Source organism: Agelaius tricolor, unplaced genomic scaffold (genome assembly GCF_023055355.1).
Source record: "Agelaius tricolor isolate 1412-34295 unplaced genomic scaffold, bAgeTri1.0.p SCAF_10, whole genome shotgun sequence".
Classification (NCBI taxonomy): Eukaryota; Metazoa; Chordata; class Aves; order Passeriformes; family Icteridae; genus Agelaius; species Agelaius tricolor.
The window spans coordinates 17,154,036-17,172,893 of NW_027269270.1; the positions used below are offsets into that span (position 1 = coordinate 17,154,036).

General features: G+C 40.8%; 1 protein-coding gene across 2 annotated transcripts in view; it reads left to right on the plus strand.

Annotated features, from left to right (window-relative positions):
- Positions 1–6,738: 6,738 nt before the first annotated feature.
- STK39 (serine/threonine kinase 39) overlaps positions 6,739–18,858 on the plus strand; it is a 76,914-nt gene continuing 64,794 nt past the window's right edge. The window contains exon 1 of one of the 2 annotated variants that reach the window (XM_071434974.1): positions 6,739–6,886. Coding sequence is in view for 1 of the 2 variants with exons in the window: in XM_071434973.1 (XP_071291074.1) it covers positions 7,268–7,388 (121 nt within the window). In the remaining variant the exon portion in view is untranslated. Of the gene's footprint in view, positions 6,887–7,026; positions 7,389–18,858 lie in introns of those variants that run through there. The other variant, XM_071434973.1, reaches the window with a different exon arrangement.

The window sequence follows — 18,858 nt, forward strand, 5'->3', positions numbered from 1 at the left end:
AGCACCTCACTGTTTTGAGGAAAATTTTCCTTTAGTTTGAGTTCTATTTTTAATGCCTTAACTGGTATTTTAATCTTCCTAGAGTAGAGGCTACTCATTTGCTGGATTTACTCCGTGTTGCTGGGGTTTTGTTTCAGACATTATTCCATAGCTTGTCTTAATCCAGGAAGCTTTATGAGATTTAGCTGATACACAGGAAAGGATGGTAACTTCCATACTCTCCCCTTTGGGTAGTTTCCTGCAGTGTTTCAGCACTTTATTAGAGTATAGAGAATTAGAGCAATAGGCAATTTTCTGAATTAAACTCTGAACCTACACTGACAGTACTTTTGATCTGTCATGTGACTCTGGAAATTAATGGTGGGTATGGCAAACACTCCTAACAAGAGAAACACTCGAGATCTTGATGCTAAGCACATGTTGCAGGGCTCTGAGCACACCAACTAGTTCTGCTACCTCTTTCCCTACACCTAGGGTTTTACTGTCTGTACCCAAGGCCAGCTCAGACATGGTGCTGCTCTGTAACCTCAGATCAAGGTGCTGTGAAAACAGCCAAGTTGCAAGAAAGAAGTATGAGAAGTCTTGTCTGGGTCCTCTGCTGTGTTCAGGCTCAGACCTTTGCCTGTGGTTCTTGCCTGAGCAATGCTGTGCCTGTGCTTGGTCCTTGCCTTACACAGCAGCGGAGCCCAGTCCTGCACACCCATGATCCTGGCCTTGCCTGCTGACGGAGCTCTCTGGCTGCAGCTTGGACCTGCCTGTCCCTGGAGTCACCTGGCAGTCCCTGCACTGTCAGCTGGCTCTGGCTGCTGCCCCTGGCTCTGTCTGGGCTCCTGGCAGGATGTCCCCTGCTTGGTGTGGCCACTGGCCCTGCTGCCTTGCTGGTACGTGTGGCTCCTGGCTCACCTGCCCTCCCAGGCAGCCCAGCCCTTGCTGCTGCTGACATGGCTTACTCAGACAGAAGCTTTTCATCCTTTCTTCCTCAAGGGTGGCCTGGACTGAGGAGCTCTGCCAGTCCCATAAAAGCCAAGCAAGCTGCTCTGAGAGATGGGAGCCTGAGGTTGTTATAATGCTCAAGTTTGACTGGGAATCTTGTTGACTTACTTGAAGGGAAATTTATTCAGCAGCATTGGACAATCTAATTTCTCATTTGTAAATCATAATGTTAGAGAGAAATTATAAAATGTGAGGCTTATTTTGATTTTAAGTGCTGTTTTGATTTCCCAGGAAGCATTGCTCATCAGACCCCAAATATTCCAGGACAAAAAAAACCCCCAAAAACCACCAAAATAACCCAAAACAAAAAAACCCCAACCAAACAAAAAAAACCCCAACCAACCAACCCACCAAAAAACCCAAAAAACAAACAAACAAACAAAAAACCCAAAAAAACACCAAAAAAACCCACCCAAAAAATCAAAAGAAAAACCCCCAAACCAAACCAAACCAACCAACCAAAAAAACCCCAAAAAACCAACAAAACAAACAAAAAAAACCCCCCAAAAAACAGTCAGAAGAAAAAAAAGAACATCTAAATGTAATCACAGTTTTTTGTTCAATTGTTGAGTTTCATATACAGGCACACTTACAGCATTTAGATTACAAAATTATTTCAGCTTTCATCCCCAAAACTAAAAGGAAAACTTTTAGAAATTTTTAAACCCCAAGAGCTCAAGCACATTATAAACGTTGCTGCATTGATGCTTGTAGATTTCCAGTAAAATATGGACTGTTTCTGTAGGGGAATAGAATATAAGAAAATCAAGATAGTGTAGAAAGTAATCTTACCCCTAAGGAGTTGCAGCTGGGCAATTATCAAAGCTTAGGAACAGGCCTGACTTTACCAGGCCACAGCTGTAACCAATGAGAAGAAGAGTGCTCTAAAAGAGTGGGGTGGGTGTTGAGAAGGGAACTGCAGTCAGGTGGCTGCTTTGTGGGAAAGAACGAGTTAGTGCTTGGAGGAGCTACCCATGAAAAACATCAAGAAGGTATGAAACTTTTATAATAAGGAGACAACAGTATGGAACCCCTGCAATAAGATGGCAGCATGTTTCTTCCCTGATACTATAAAAAGAAAATGAAGGAGGGCTAGAGTCATTTACTCAAATGATGAGTGGCCTTTTTGAATTAATGTATTGTTTTAGTCATTCCATGATCATCTAACAAAGCTAAAGCTGTGCTTCTGCTTAAGTGGTGGCATTTTGTATTCCCCAGTATTAGCTGCATTTTTTTCAAGTGTCCCTTGTTTATCCTGTGTGTGGCTTGTTTGGCTAACCAGTAACTATTCAATGTTTTCAGATGACCCAAACCAGGAACTAGCTGTCAGCCAGGTTCAATCCCTGGTCCTATGAGGCTGTGTGAAATCTCATCCTCAGAAAATATGTATTATGCTCCCAGTTTTGCTACAGAGTTCTTTCATGACCTTTAGCAAATCCCTTAAGCTTTTTCTCTTTCCACTTGTGAACTGAGGTAATTATATTCCCCAGTCTTTTTGTATGTGAAGATTAATTTATTAATATGCATGAGATGTTCATATCCTACAGTGATGAAAGCCATAGGAGTTCCTAGATCAAATATTTTATAAATTTGAATTTTATTCATTCACAGCTATGGGGAGTTTATTCCTGCTAAAAGCTTCAATAAGTTGGACACCTCCACATCATCTTAATTATATTAAACTGTAGTTCAGAAGCAACAATAACATTTAGTTCACTGTCATTTTTATGGTGACTGTATCCTAAATTGATTCAAATAATCATAGCTCAGATTGTGATTCCTGCAGGTTCCAAAAAGGCTATGGTTCCTAATACATGAATGGCTAGCATATAAATATTCTAAATGCATACAAAATTCTGGATTTTGAATGTTTGAAATGTATAGTGATTGATGTGCCATCATGATTTAGTTAATTATCCACTGGGGCTCATAGTAATTAATTTAGCTGGTGATTTTAAAGTTTTGGGGGGTTTGGCAGCAAGAGCAAGTTAACTGCCCAATGTGTTCCCATGGCCTGGTTTGAAAAGCTGGGTGGGCAGATGTGGGGGCTTAGCTGCTGTAACAGGGGCTCCCAGCTGTGACACTGAGGAACCAGCTCTGATAACACACAGGCTGCATCTGCTCTGCAGAGAGGCTCACCCAGGCTCTGTTATTCTTTCTATGTCTTCAATATTCCTGTCAGGGCTTCTCACTTTCAAGGGCTTGAGACAAAGATGTGAGCATTTCCACTACCTGTGGCCTGAAAACCACAGGCTTTGGTTAACAAAAAATACTTAATTTTTTTTTTTTTTTTTTGCCAGGATGAGTAACAGCTTGGGGTGTGACACATAAGTAAATAATTCAAATACCCATTTCACTATATAGCAACAAAATTTAGCTTGATCTTAATTGGCTCATAATTAATAATCATTAATATCCCAAACACAGCTTTACCTAGGTTCTTAAAAGGACTAATCTGCTGAGTGGAACAACTTGCAAAGGTTTACAAAGGGGGGGAAGGGAGAAGAAAAGAAATGAAGGCATAGAGGCCTTCAACCTAGGGAAAAAATAGAAATGGCTTATTTTGTAAAGCATCACTATACTTTGATGCATATTAACTTCAGGGGAACTTTGTGTCCAGTTCCAGTGAAGGGTTTTCAGTGTAAATGCTCCAGTGTTTCCATCTCAACATGAGGAAGAACTTCTTTACATTAAGTATCGTAGAGCACTGGAACACACTGCCCAGGGAGGTGGTGAAGTTGTCTCTGAAGACATTTGAAACCCACCTGGACACATTCCTGTGTAATTTGCTCAAGGTGACCCTGCCTTGGCTGGGGCAGGGTTGGGCTTGGATGATCTCAAGAGGTCTCTTCTAACCTCTAACCCAAATGATTCTGTATTAAGTACAATGTGTTTTGTAATGTGAATTGCCAAGAAGATACTCATGTGCTCTCTGTGAGCAGAAACCAAGCTAAGCTGTAAGCTTTGATAAAAGGAAGCATCCTAGTAACAATAATGGGCATGGTGCCTATTTAACTGTGCATTCACTAGAGGAGAAAGGGAGGCTGAAATCACTTAGTCTGCTCCCATCAGCACCAGCTGCTGTCACGTCAGCCTTCATATCTCATTGTTTAAAGCATAGCCACCCCTCAGTGCTACCAAATTAGAGGCTTTCAGACCTTACCTACCTAATTGGAGAGAGCTGTGCTGCTGTGTGTTATAGTCATAACTGCATTTTTAGGCCATTTATGGAAGAGAGGGTGGTTTTACTTCACTCATTTCTCTGAGGTAGACTAAGTGACAGTAAAGAGAAGAGTTCCTTCTTGCTCTGGGTTAGTCTGTGGTAGGTTATATTGCTGTTTTGGTTGCATCTGCTGCCTTTCTATTAAAAAAAATAGTTTGGGTGGATGCTGTCCCTTGTCTATGCTACTAGCATACATACCATTGCTTATGGACCCCAGTCCTTATGCTTGTCTGTCATTTTTTATATAGGTATGCTTGTGTTTGAAATTAATTAGTTGGTCTGCAATGTTGTTGTAAGTACTAATGTTATCTTGCCGAATTCTGCAAGCCCTGAAAAGGAGTCAGGACAAAAACATGTTCAGAGCAAAATAAATCAATCTGCAGAGGGTACTGCGAGGAACTTTAAAAAGGTCTGAGCGTGGCTTTAACTCTCCTGCCATAGTGGCCTATGTGGTTTTATATTTCACTGGTTTTGATTGTAACCTGGCTATATAAAGCCTTTATTAACTTTGGAATCAATCATTTGGTGACTGAACTCAGTGACCCAGACAATCTCATGGAATCCTATGTCTTCAGGCACTCAGAAAGACCAAATCACATTCAGATGGGACCATTCTGAACGGTCATCAGTTGGGAGAGCAGTGATTTGTACATGAGTCCTATCAGTTTCTCTGGAACCTTCTAAACCGGCAGGTTGCTGTTCTTTCCAGTGCGCGGAGAAGGGCGCGGCCGAGCCCGGGGCTGCGGGGCCCTTTCCCCGCCGCCTGCAGCAGGGGGCGAGCGGCCCCGGCCCCGAGCTGCGGCCAGACCTTGTCCTTGAGCGTACGCAACACTTCCCACTGCTCATAAAACTGCTATCCGGGAAGGGTCCTCCCGGGGAAGATGGTAATTTCAACGAATTACAGAGTGCAGGTGCACTCTAGAAATCCCCAAAATTGTAGGAGGGTTAGATGGGCAAATTGGGCAATAACCAGGACAAAAATAACCATAATGTTGTCAGATGTTAACCAGCAATTTAAAGAGATATGGCAGTAGCATCACAGAAATTCATGGCTCAGAAACGAACCACCTCCAACCTCCTCCCCCCCCCCAACAACTACTGAGTACAGATGGAGAAGTTGGCTGTTTTCCATCAATAGTGAGTAACCCATTTTCTCTGCTGATTGATTTGGCCTGTGCTGTTGCTCTTTTACTATTTTTTTATGCTATTCCTGGCAGAAAGGTCTTGGCATTAAATTTAATGCCGAATGACAATTTAATACTTCCTCTTCCAAGTCTTGCTGACCTTCAGTTTTGTGGCAAATGATTTCTAATTTGTATATAGGAAAATACTCCAATCATGTAGCTTTTAAAAATGAGATTGAGAGGAATCATTAGTTTAGCAAAAAAAGTGCGATATTTTTATTCTACTGCTAGAAGTCTCTATACTAAACTAAACTTTTGCTTCGGAGAAAATGGAAATGCAGTGCAGAAATATTTGCAAGTTGCTGATACACCTGAGGAATCATTAAGCAGTGGCTAGGACTTCCTTCAGCTTTCTCAGCAACAACAAACTAGAAGTAACTTGCTTTCCTTTTTGAAATAACCTTCAATTAACTGAGTCCTCACTGAATTAACCACACACACACAAAATTAGCTAGTCAAAGGGCATTATCCCAAAAAGAACCAAGTAGCTAACAGGTGTTAGTTGTTACGTGTATCTTTTCTTAACTCTAAGTCACACTTCATCATACTTCCTAGCAATTTATGAGGTTATGTTCTTTTTGATAGTGCTATAGCCTTCCTGCTTGCATCCGGTATTAGTTCTAATTACCTTAAGCTCATTCTGTAGCAGGAAGTAAGATTTTTAACTATATGGAAATCTTATGTTACCACTCTTCTCAGAGCTCTGTAAGTCTTAAAATGCAAAGCATTCAAAGTAGGAGACTATAGACTACACAAATTACTATTTTCTAAATTACTTCATAGTTAAGTAAAATCCTGATGATATTGAACACTTGACACTACTAAGAGTGTAAAAGAAAAAATCCATACTATTATTAAGAGTAGAGTTTTGTTTAACCCCCGGTTGTTTTTTTTTAACCTTGCACTGTATAATGGGAAGCGCTAGAGATGTTTAAGCATGATTCTTATTTGTTTAAATCACTTGGTACTGGTTAGCCGAGGGGAGCATTTTCAACTGTCCTTAGTCCTTCTCGGTGTCATGAACTGAGGCAGTGTCTGCACTGAAGTGACACAGTGCAGCTGTCCTACTCATCCTGGAGAGGGCCACTCGTCATATGGTATTTGAACACTTTGCAGGACTGCAGCACGATCACCGATGAAAGAAAATGCTTTCTTCACGTTCCTCAAATTCGAATACAAGTCATCTTGAGCAGCAGCAGCGCACTCAGCAGTGACACTTTTAGTGAGCTGTGCTCCAGAGCAGCCTGTGTGCTCATGCTATCGGCCTAACAGGTGCTTCAGCATCCGCCCCGCGCAGTGGCTTCCCTCCCTGCCTCCCTCCGGTGCTGCCCGGCCCTGGCGGGGTCCGGCACTCCGCCGGCAGGGCCATGGCCTGCACACACTCTGCCCGCCGCCCTGGGCAGGACCTCGCGGTGCTTCCCGACGCACAGAGCATGCCAGGGAGCCGCGGGATGAGCGGGCGATGGCCGGAGCGGCAGGCAGGCAGGTGGGTTACGAGGCGCCGCGGCAGGCGGCGAGCCCCGGGCTGTGCGGGGCCGCTCCCGCGGGCCGCACCTGGGAGAGCGCCCGCGCTTGTCCCTGGGGCGGGGGCGCGTCAGGGGGCACCGCCTCGCTCCGCACCGACACCGCCCGGGGCCCCGGCTCCGCGCTCGGCTCCGTCTCTCCGCAGCGGCGCTGGGCGAGCGGCCGGGGCCGGCGGCGACGCCCGCCTCTGCCTCCTCCCCCTCGGTGCCCTGCCTCCTCCCTCCGCCGGGCGGGCGGCCGGCTGCTCGGGCAGGGCGGGCGGGAGGCAGAGCGCGGCTGAAAGGTGTTGCTGGAGGGGAAGTTTGGAGAAGGTCGCCGGGTGCCTGGGCGCTCCGGCAGCATCATGGCGGAGCAGGGCGAGTCGCCGGTCCACGTCCAGCAGCCCCAGCCGGCGCCCGCACCCGCCGCCCCGGCCGCCGGCTGGCCCATCTGCAGGGACGCCTACGAGCTGCAGGAGGTGATCGGTCAGTGGAGCGGGGGCGCGGCGGGGCGGAGGTGGGGAAGGAAGGCAGGGATGCCGCGGCCGGCTCCGGGCCTACCGGCGCTCGCTCTCCCGCAGGCAGGGCTCGCTCACTGCGGCGGACGCACCCGGCACTGCAGCGGCGGCTGCTGCAAACTTTATCCGCCCGGCAGCGGGCGGCCCCGGGGGGCGGCGGCTCCTGCCAGAACCCGCCGTGCCCCGCCCGGTGCGGCTCGGCGGAGGCGCCGCTGTCCTGCGGTGCATCGTCACTCCAGCCTTGACCTGCCGGTCTGCGCTGGGACCCCGGCAACTCCGCAGATGCGCTCTGTGTGCTTGGTGTGTCTACGCTGTGTGTGTCCGTGGATGCGCACATGTGCGTGCATCCGCTTAGATTACTCTGCATTTTTCCGGTGCTTTCATGGGGGAGGTAAATCTCACCCGTAGATCTGCTGCTCACGTGACGACTCTCTCTTAATCAGTGTGTATATATATACACGTCTATACCTATTTAAAATATTTCCTCTTCTCCCTCACCGTTTCATCTTGTTCGCATCTCCTTATGCCCCTCGGCCCTATGTCTGCCAGTGCACATAAGGCCAGCGGGGGATTACAGCTTCGCTTTCACCCTAGTCAACCTGCTTTTGACCCGGTTTGCCATGTGAAGTTTAACCCGTCTGCTGGCCCCCTCCCAAGGAAGGGGGCTTTCTTGGTTCAGCACTTTGTTCACGTATCCAGCTAATGCAGATCAGATGTGTTCAGTCTCCATTCCCTTTATTTGGATGAGGTTATTTTGAATTTTACTTTGTGAAATGTTAACTGTTGTTGAAAGTATGTGCGATGGAAAGTTTTTCATCTCTTGCCCTAGATACTGCTTGTTGCTAAAGATCTACTTTGGGAAAAATAGCTTTTATTTGTATGTGACGTTTTAAACTTCTAGCAAACACTGCAGATGACAAAGACTAGCTCTGATTGCTGTTTCTTACAAATAAGGCCACTTAAGTGAGAAATGTCCAGGTGACCTTCTTGCTGATGCTGTTGATTCTCTTCAGTATTACACTAATTGCTAATTGTTGTCAGGCCGATGACCACCAGAACTTCACGTTATCAATCTGGAAGTTGTATATATTCAGCTTTGTCATTAAGCTTTATTTTCCACAGGCAGAAACAAAATAGTTGAGAAAAGTACTTCTTCCTTAAAATGGGATGGCTTCTTGTTGACCCAGGTGGTCCCTTTGTGTTTCTGTTTGTACTTCCAGGCTGTCAATAGGGACTGATGAGGGTTCAGGTGTTCAGGTCCCTGGAGGTGGCTGACTATGTTCAGTATTGAGCAGATGTTACCTATGGAGGCCCCCCCAAAAGTATGGGTTTACTGGACAGAGGATTGTCTTCCTCAGTCTGGGGAATAGGTCAAAGTTAGCCAAGTGGAAGTGATTCTACTAGCATAGAGGTGTATCTGCTGAGGAGAAGATCTCTCTTCTAAGGTGAAAAAGGCCTCAAAGGTGTTGGATTAATCCTTGTCTAGGGTGTAATATGGGTTATGAGTTACTTAAATAGTAGTTGTTTTTCGTTACAGTACCTGTAGAATGCCTGTGTGAGAATTTCCTTTAAAACCTCCTTTCCACTTTATTCTTTCTGTTTACATATCAAAAGATACAAGCTTTTAAACTGTAATCCTAACAGCTAATATATATTTGTATACATCCATTGAATGAGTGGATGTTTGTTGGACTTGCAGACACTGATCTGTAGAGAAACTTCTTTGCTAGTTACCTATGAGTGCTCCTAAATATTGATGTTATTTAACTGAATACCTAGGGAGTAAATTGAGGTAAGGATATATTGAATCAGCTTCTTGGACACACTGAACTTGCCTGCTGTGATTTCACGAAGCTTAGGTGTATTCCATGACTTTCTTTGAAAGTTGCTGAGATTTATTTTGTACTACTTGACTAAAAAACTCTTGTGCTTAGACAAACATGTCTTTTCATTAACACCTTCTTAATTTACAGGAGACTCACTATGAGATTAAATTTAGTCTGGATATTATTAAAATAGTAAAAAAACCTAACTGAACACACCCCACGCCACTTTCTAAAAAAAAAAAAAAAAGCCCAGCCAAACCAAGGCCCCTGTAAATTCCATGTGTTTGACCACATGCTAACATAATTTTGGAGCTGTAGGATGAATATTGTTGGTTTTAATGAACATGGTAAGGGACTCTTAAAGAATATTTTTTTATATCTGAGGGAGGAGAGAATGACACAGTCTGAACTTAGCTCAGCAGCAACCCTTTGCATGCGCTATGCCAGGGTTAATTACGTTGTGAACAGGAGTAGTTAGCTCTTGCTGAAACAGCTGATCACCTCTGGAAAGCACCACATAGTTCTCTCTGAGGAGCTGTGTAGTGCCAGCTGAGTTCAGTTACAACAGCCCTTTCCCAGTTAAGTGAGAAAAAAATAACAATGCAGTGAAGCACCATTTTGGGCTTTGCAGGAGGAAAGATACACCATAATGGTTTATCACCATGCTTTCTGACAGAATAGACTTTGGATTCTTTGGTAATTAAAGCAGAAATGCAGGAATAGCTGTTTTAGGAATTTTTAAAAGTTTTGTTTGGGATTATGAAATGAAAATAATTGTTAATCTTGTGGGTCATCTCCATCCCTTGGATTTAGCAGTTGGAGAAGTTCTATTCTTCTCCATGAGAGCATGAACACTTCTTAGTGCTCATCTGTGTCTAGCCACATGCTATGTTGAAAACCAAGGCCACATGATATGGATTTCCAATGATAAAGCTATTTTTTTTTTCATTTCCTGTCTGTTGTATCCTTCAGGATGGCCGGGAGATTCAAGTGTCTGCTGAGGAGAAAATGCTAGCTTTAAGGAGTGCTTCTTATGAGATGTTATTCCAAGTCTGCTTTATTTTTCAGGAGGCTGGCCAGTTCTCTGTAAACTCTTTGTGTGCAGTTTCATGATACATTTAATCTGCTCTAACAGGCAGCTGCTGAAAGGATCACATTGATCTGACAGTGAACTAGTTCTTCTGCCGGGTCAGTTTCCTGCTGGATCAGATTCCCTGTTCGACTTGCTGCATGGCTTTGTGATTGGCAGGTTTGGTGCAAGGAAGAGGCTCTTCCAATTAATGCCTAGATGCTTGTATTTTCTGGAGTGGGAGAAAAACACTGATGGCTCTCTGTAAGCGTATAGCGTAAAGAGGAAACTTTTACATGAATTCAGAGTAATATAGGCTGTCCATATATAAAAGCATGTTAGAAGGGGATTCCTAATTGTTAGGAAAGGAGGATCCAACCTTCTGGCAGTAGTTACACAAATAAGAACTGTAATTGCTATTAAGGTAGAGCCAGATTTAAATTAGTGAAGACCTGGGAGATCTCTAAGATTTAAATGCATTAAAATGCTCAGTGGATTTTAGTATGTGTAGAGGGGATTTTGTTGTTTTTTGTCTTTTTTTTTTAAGATGAATATGACTTGGATTAAAAAAATAGCAGCTAATAAAAGCAGTACTGTGAGAGGTGTTCTTAAGCAGTTTGGGTTTATAACCAAGTGTTCAGAATAAAATAACTGAAATTAGAATTTCTTTGAATTTGTCATGTACATATGAGGTTTTTTCCCTCAGAAGCAATATCAATATTCAAAGACAAAGCATTTAAATGGTAATCAACATTAACACTTGATTCAGTTTTCAGTTTTTTTAAAATAGTCTTTCAACCTTTCAAATTGTAATGAGCCCTACATCATGTGGATGAGACAGAGCAGCATAAAATATTGGTTGGTTTTTTTGTTTTATTTTGGGTGGTGGTTTTTTTATTTTATTTTTTTGTCTAGGTATGATCAAGTAGCTTCGACTTTATTTTGGAAAACTACTTTGGAGTTGATGCTTCTCTACCAGATGTAACTTATTGTCATCCTGCTCTGATGGAAGGTGGATTCTGTTATGGAGAAGCAGTGGATTATCTTGTGATTAGCTTGGGTACTAGTTTCCATTATAAAATTATATTTTTCTCTCCTGCTTCAACTGACTTGGAAAATTATTCTGGCTGGGAAATGACCAGAATTATATTGAAATAAAAGGTTACTTTTATGAAATGGATTATCTGTATTGGCTGCAAATCATTAAAAAGTTACCTTAGTTGAACTGCTGTGTTTGTCTATTTTTTTTTTCTAACTTTGAGCTTAAAATTATCTTGTGGTTTCTTGCCTCATAGGGTGCAGTGTTGCTAAGTCAAGTGTGTTGGGATTTTGAGTAGAACAAGGTAGTATGTGAGCCTGTTGTGATTTTATGGTTCTTATTATAAGCAGCCTGAGAATCACTCTTGGTTAATAGCTCTGAGGTCTTTAGTGGTGCTTCCAGGGTATGTGATTGACTTTTTTTCCTCCCCTGCTGCATGTGTTGCTAATGGCTCTTTGTCTGACAGAGAATAGACTTTCCTATATTTGTTTCGATCAGAGATTTTGACTGTCAATGTTTATGAGCCTCAGGAACCCATGTTCATGTTGGCAGTGCTGTACACTGTTTTAAAAAGCCTCTACAGTTAAAGGTGAAATTACAGTTCTTTGTTCTGTTAATCAGATGCTCATGTCTCATTCACATTTTCCAAAATTTCTTATCCCTGTGCTGAATCAGGATTTTTTTAACATTTGAAGGTATTTCTTTTGCAGTAGTTTTTATGTATGTGCTGTAAAGTAAATCACACTGTACTGAATGAAATACCACACTAACAACTAAAGCTATGGTAAAATTTTGTATTTGCTCTTGCAAAACCTCCATAATTCTGCATAATTTAATAAGCAACACTTAATGCTACCTAATGTCTTTTTACAAAAAGTTTTGGTAAAAAGAGAAGTGTCTGCCTTAATTCTGCTCCAAAGTAAATTCTATTCCTTAACAATAAATCTTAAAAGTTACTACAGCAGCCTAAGCATATTTTACATGCACATATTAAATGCAGCCTTTGTAATATTAATTTTAACTGAATACAATTTCAGCTTGGCAGGAAGAGTTTAATTTTGTAAATTAAATTTTACGTTTTGGGAAATAATTGGTTGAGATTTTCTGTCTGCTAATAACCATCTGTAGAAACTGTGGAAATATTAAATCCCCATTTAGTATTTTAATAAGGAGTGGCTTTTAATTCATTTGCCAGCATAAAGGTGGTCATGGTACAATTGAAAAACACCTTGTGGAACATTCACAGTGCTGTGCTGCTAATGAGGCTTGCAGAGCTTGAAGTTGTTAATTATTTGCTTTGTCTCCACATGGTAGTGTTGGGGAAGGGACTTGTCTTGATGCTTTCTTTTTCAATGGAAGTGTGTTAGAAATACCCTGATTGGAGACATGGTTGTACATAGCTGTAGTTTTTATTGGTTCAATCGAAGTAAAACTTTAATTGATTCAATGTTCAAACTTCTTTTTATAATCTAGTGAATTTTAAAACAAAATTAATGTAAATTGTAAAAAAGAAAAAAAAAGAGCTTCCTTTGGGTTTCTTCTGTTTGGAAGTAATGAGGATATTAAGCTTGTTTTAAAGTTACCTTGTTTACTGTAATATATATATCAACACATCAGGCAGTTGGCTGGTGCTGTGTAATGACAATTTAGAGAAAATATGCTTTCCTGCTCTTCTGATCTGCCTACTTCCCTATTGGTTGCTCTCTTCTCCCTATGCTTTTTCTTTCCCTTCTATCCAGGTTCTACTTACAGTTAAGGCCCAATACCTGCCAAGTCCTGGCTCTGCAGGATTTGCTTGAGTGTTGGAAGAGGAGCCACTCTACTGCTGAGCATGTAGAAATTTGGAGGGATTACATGATTTTGCCCCTTGCTAAGTGTTACACCAGCAAGGCTTTGCATCTTCAGAGTAGAGCTACTTCTTGTAACCAGCACTGTGCTTTGATAGCAGGGGCCAAGTTCAGACTTGGCAGAGCTATTTTAGATTGGGTCAGATGTTGTTCTGAAACAACTTAAGAACTGCTTTACTTTTTTTTTTTCTTTTAGTCAAGAATCACTTTCTCTTAGGTCCTAGACCAGTTGTTTTTTTTTCCAGAATCTGTTTGTCAAATGGAGCTTCTCTTTGTTAACTGGAAACAAAACCACATCTGTTCTGATTGGCTTGAAGGGAAAACACAGTGAGCTCTCCATGCAAAGGAGATCTGGGTGGCTCGTATAGTGGCTACTTGTCTAGGTCATATTTAATTCTTGTGTGCACTGCCTTGGTTCTCTCTTTCTCTTTGTCCATTTGACCTTCCAAAATAAATTGGAACTGTAAGGCAACAGTTGATAGAGGCTTTTTTTTTTTTGCTTTCAGTAATAATAGTAATTCTTGATGTTTAATGAATAGGCCCTAAAAATCAAATTAAGTTAGCTACTCTTGTTAACTTCTTGGGTTTGCTGGAGTCACTGGGATACTGCTGAGCAGAGGAGTACCTTGTAGTACTTGTAGCACTTAGAAAACAAATATGTCACTAGGACATTTTCTGGTGCCCAAAATTAAAAGTAAATTTCCCTTCATCCCCCAAAAAATCATACATAGTATATGTTGATATTTCTTACCTGTGTAAATAAAGAATGAGCTGTGTTGAGTGAGTGGATTTTTCTGCCTTTCTGCCTTCTACAGCACAGCCCTTCCAGCTTAAAATCCTTACAGCTCCACTAGATTTGACTGTTTCTTGCTAAGTTTGAAGGTCTTAGGATGTGCACAAGGGTTGTGTGGTTGAAGCTTGTGAGTTTAAGAACATTATCATGCAGCAGAAATGTAAGAACATTATCAGGCAGAATGAGGTGAGACTGGTATGGTATACAAGTCTTGAGGAAAGAATTCTCTCTAAAATGTTAATTTTTCCTTATAAGTGAAACTTCAGTATGATCAATTAGCTGTCTCCATTAATCCTTTATCTTTACAAATAACAATTTCTGAATTATTTTATTAGCCTAATTATTCCTGTGAATGTCTAAATGCCTCTGAGGTATTTTGATTGTAAGTTAAATATAGATGAAACTTGAGAGTGTCCTATAGGCTGATGTAACATAATCATTACATAGCTTTTGAGCTATGCTTCTGCACTTAGAAAAATTAGAATTGGAAGCAGACTGAAAATTTGGAGCTTTTTTGTGCTCCTAATCATCCTTTCAGAAGAATTGTCTGCTTAAAGGTCTTGAAAGTCAAGATCCATTTTGAATGTCTATGTGCCAAGTATACTTGGTTCAGGGTAGTGGTACAAAAATAGTTAATTTAACTGACCAGGAAAATACTGTGTTTGTTAATTGTGGTTTCTGTCTTTTAGGAGTAATATGAACAAGAGCATAAACTTAAGCTGTTGCTTTAGACTTCTGAGAAGTAACAATTTGGACTCAGAAGCATGGCCATGTAATTATAAAGTTGCTTTTTCCTTCTCACTTTCTTGCTTTGAAGACATTTTATTACAGGCACTGAATTTAAGCTTATAATTTATTCCTCTTAGTGTCTTGTGCTTCCAGACTCTAAGCCACTTCAGACTAATAATAGGAACCTCATTAGAATTGGATTAGAATTGCCTAATGAAAACTTAATGATATGATAGTATTCATATTGCTCCAACTTTGCCACTGTTTCATGAGAAGCAATATATGGGAAATAGGTAAGTTTTCTGCTTGTAATGTGTGGTCACAGTAGACTTAAATTCTAGGAGGCACATTTTGTTAGGGTGAACTAGCTGAAGATTTGTAGCTCAACACTGCTGGATTAATTCGAGATCTTTATGACACTACAGTAGCAATAATGCCTTTGTTTTGGTGGATTGCTGTTTTTCCTTCTCGGAAGAGAATGATGCACTATGTGGTGACATCCGGAATACTTGGAAAATACTGCATTCATCATATTAGAATTGTTCCAAGTGTTTACTTTCAAACCAAATGAGAAACAATAAAATATGCTGACTAAATCAACACCACAATTTGTTTATAGTGCTACTTCAGAAATGAATAGTAGTTCTTTTTTAACAGCTTCTTTCTAGGCAGGAGATCTGACTCAGCATAGCAAATCTTCAATTTGTTCTATTTTTATAAGGGGGTTCTGTGGAGTTCTGATGGTACCCTGGTAAGGTAACTTTTGGTTCCACAGTGAATATCAGATACCAGGTTCTCACATAGTTATACAGAGAAATTTTCAGCATGGGTTTTGCCTCCCAGATTTTTAGAGTTGTATGCATATTGAATAATGGTTTCTATATTGATGATGAAACAACAGGGAGAATGAAATGATCAGAATCCATGCTCTTTTCAAGTGAGGATGAATGGATAATAACATGGCAGATAAAATCCATAAATTCTTAATCAAGTTGTATCCTTCACTCTTTTTCATGCTTTTTGTTGGAAAAATGCAGAATGAATATGGATTTGTTGGATATATTAATGTGGAGTACTGTACATCCACATTTGTCCTTATCCCATGGCAGCCCCAGCATAGTATCATAGAATTTTTAATACAACTTAGCTTACTGTTTCCAATGACTGGAACCCTCTGCAGATCAGGTCAAAACCCAATGCATTGTCTGAAGTGTCAATATAACAATCATAATCTGGACTGGAAGATGATATGGAAGATACGAGTCAGTCCTCAGAGGTAGCAGATGATGATGAAAGCATCTCTGGCCACAAGTGCCTCAGAGTCCACCAGCAGCTTGAGTCCAAGTTCCTTACTCAGGACTTGTAAGTGCTTGATGTTACAGGCAGTTGTAGTATTCCCTATGCTGTTGTACTTCCTAGTGATGGGTTCATCACCAGCACTGGGATCTGGGATGTTCAGTGCTGTACAAGAGGGAGTGATCACCATGATTCCCAGGAATCTTGAAGCTGGGAGGGAGGGTGTAGTGGGATGAGACTGCAGGAGGGGAAGGAGAAATCTGTTTGATTTGTCTACTTGGTTGACAGGACCTTCAGTGCCTAAGGGGGAAAGGAATGAATACATCACTCATTCAGTCACAGGGAATTCCTGTTGCCTTATCAAGTGGTGTTAGTTATGCCACTTGCTTTACAAGGGGTCAGGAGCAGGGCCTGTGGGTCACACCAGTTTTATCCTGACATTTCCACAAGGCAAATTCCAGTTCTGATAACTCTGATGTCTCAAACAGTGAGATTGTGGATTTTTTAATGTAGACATTTCTCACCTATAAATAAAACTTCTTAAGAAGTTAATTGAGATGTGGAGCAGAGCAAAAGGAATTTCATCTTGAGTAATGTTTATAATAGGGGGTTTCCCTAGACAGTTTCCTTTCAACTTTATTTAGATGACTCACCTATTTTAAAGGACGAGTCAGGGAGAAAATAACACCTACTGAAAGTGAACTGCTTTTGTTTAGGTTTTCCTTACCAGCTGTTATGCTGACATTTCCATGAAAGGTTTACTTGAATGCCCCAAACGTAGTTAATGGTCATCCTTGGACTTTTCAGTCTAATCTTAGTGTGTTGATGGCATTGTATCAAGCTGACAAGTGCTGAGCTCTGTATGGCTCTAGGCAGAAATCTCCTTAACAAGAAAGTGTCTGAAAGCAAAAAGCCATCACTTAGGCTGATACTACATTTTAAAGCTGAACACAGTCACTATTAAAAAAACTTATGTCAGATCTAAATATATCTGGTTTCACTTTCTAGCTACAGATTTCTTAAATACCTTTGTCAGTGACAGTAGAACACGTAAAATTCTTTTACCCATGGCTGGTGTTGATAGCTGATTATTCTTCAGATGAGAAAGATGTTTCAGAAGAAATCCTGCAATATAGTGTGTCTGAGCTCTCTGATGGAGGGAAGTAAGATTTATATTTTCCAGATCATTGGTAGAGCTTCTCAACTTTCTTGTACAGTTCCAATTTGTCATATTTCCTGAATAATTAGTTTGTGATTGACATGTATTTGCTGTACTCTGATGCTAGTACCCTGTGTGTTCAAGAAAATAGTTCTATTTCACGTGCTTTTGGCATAAAATTTTATTCTGTTCTAAAGATTTGACATGGAGCTATATCACAGTAAATCTTAAAATATTTCCTGTAATTTATGTAGGCAAAACATCTATTATAACCAATTATTTTACTATTTTAGTGGGATAATAAAGAGAATATCTCAGAAAGCTAGGTCATTTCCTCCTGTGGCTGTTTTTCATGCATGTGGGGGTTTATTGTTGTTTGTGAATTCCCCTGCTTTTTTCCTTCTGAATGGAGAATATCGTATCTGGTTAATGCTGAAGCTTGCTTTATCTTAGCTTTAGCACAGGTTGTCTTAACACTTGTATAGAACTTTTCTATGATGCATAATCATTTTGACATCAACATTTAAGCTATTTATGACTTCTCTACAATCACTGAAATATCTGTATAGCATATTTGGAAAGGTTTTTCTGGATTGTTTATACAATGGGCTTTTAAAAAGTAGTATGGGATCTCAGCTAGATCTCTGATTTTGTGTAAGCTAATTTCCCACAAAAAGGTAAGTACAACAATTGAGTAACCCAGTGGTTCTCTAGCCATAATAGCAATGTTTTTAAATGTCCAACTGCAAAACAAATTCATTGAGGAATTAAAGAGATCAATCTTTGAATGTCAAAAATGCAGAAGTAGCAGTTCTAGGTGTGGGCATTGATTTCATGTAACACTTAGTGTATTTAACTGAATTATATCATAACTACTAGGATAAGCAAAGTAGTATCCAAGTGAGCTATAAGGAGAGAGATTTGATCCTAGCATGAATTCAGAACACAAAGTGGGCAGGAATTGTTAGGGCGGGAATGATTATTCTGAGCTTCTTAAAAACTCAAGTATTTGTCATGTGAAGATGTAAAGGGAAATAATGGCTCGTTTTCTGTGAAGAAGCTAAGTTTCCAAAAGATTTAGAGTTCAGTATGGAGGTGTAAATGAGCTTTACCTGGCTGATTTATAACTTATTTTAATCAGTGGAAGTAATATGAAAGAAAGTGAGTAATACTGAAAGTTGTCTAGAGTATTGTGGGGTAAAATGTAGCAACCGAAAGGAGTTAAATATTCTTTGTTCTCTGTTAACCAAAAGTATTGCTTTGCTACCAACAGAATTAATTCTTTCCAAATTGAAGAGACCAGCCAGGTTCAGCCCAGGGCTGCTGTGGAATATTTTGAAGGGCTGATTGGTTCATAAGACATTTAGCAATGCTGGAAATATGCTGCACAATATTGTGTGCAACATACAGCACATACAACATACCTTTCCAAGCCTATATATAAGTACAGGTACTTTGTATATTACATTAAAAACTCCACATGTATTCACAAGTAGAAACCTAATCTAGATTTGTGCACAAATGCATTCTGCTCCATGCAAAAGGAATCCTGCAGTTACACTGTATAGGAGTTACATTTAAGTATTACCTAGGGGGGTGGTTCTTCAAAACTAGGATGTCATGGGAGATTAAGTATTATTAGGAGGTTTCTGTAGGTTGGGGGAGCAGAAGTGTACAAAA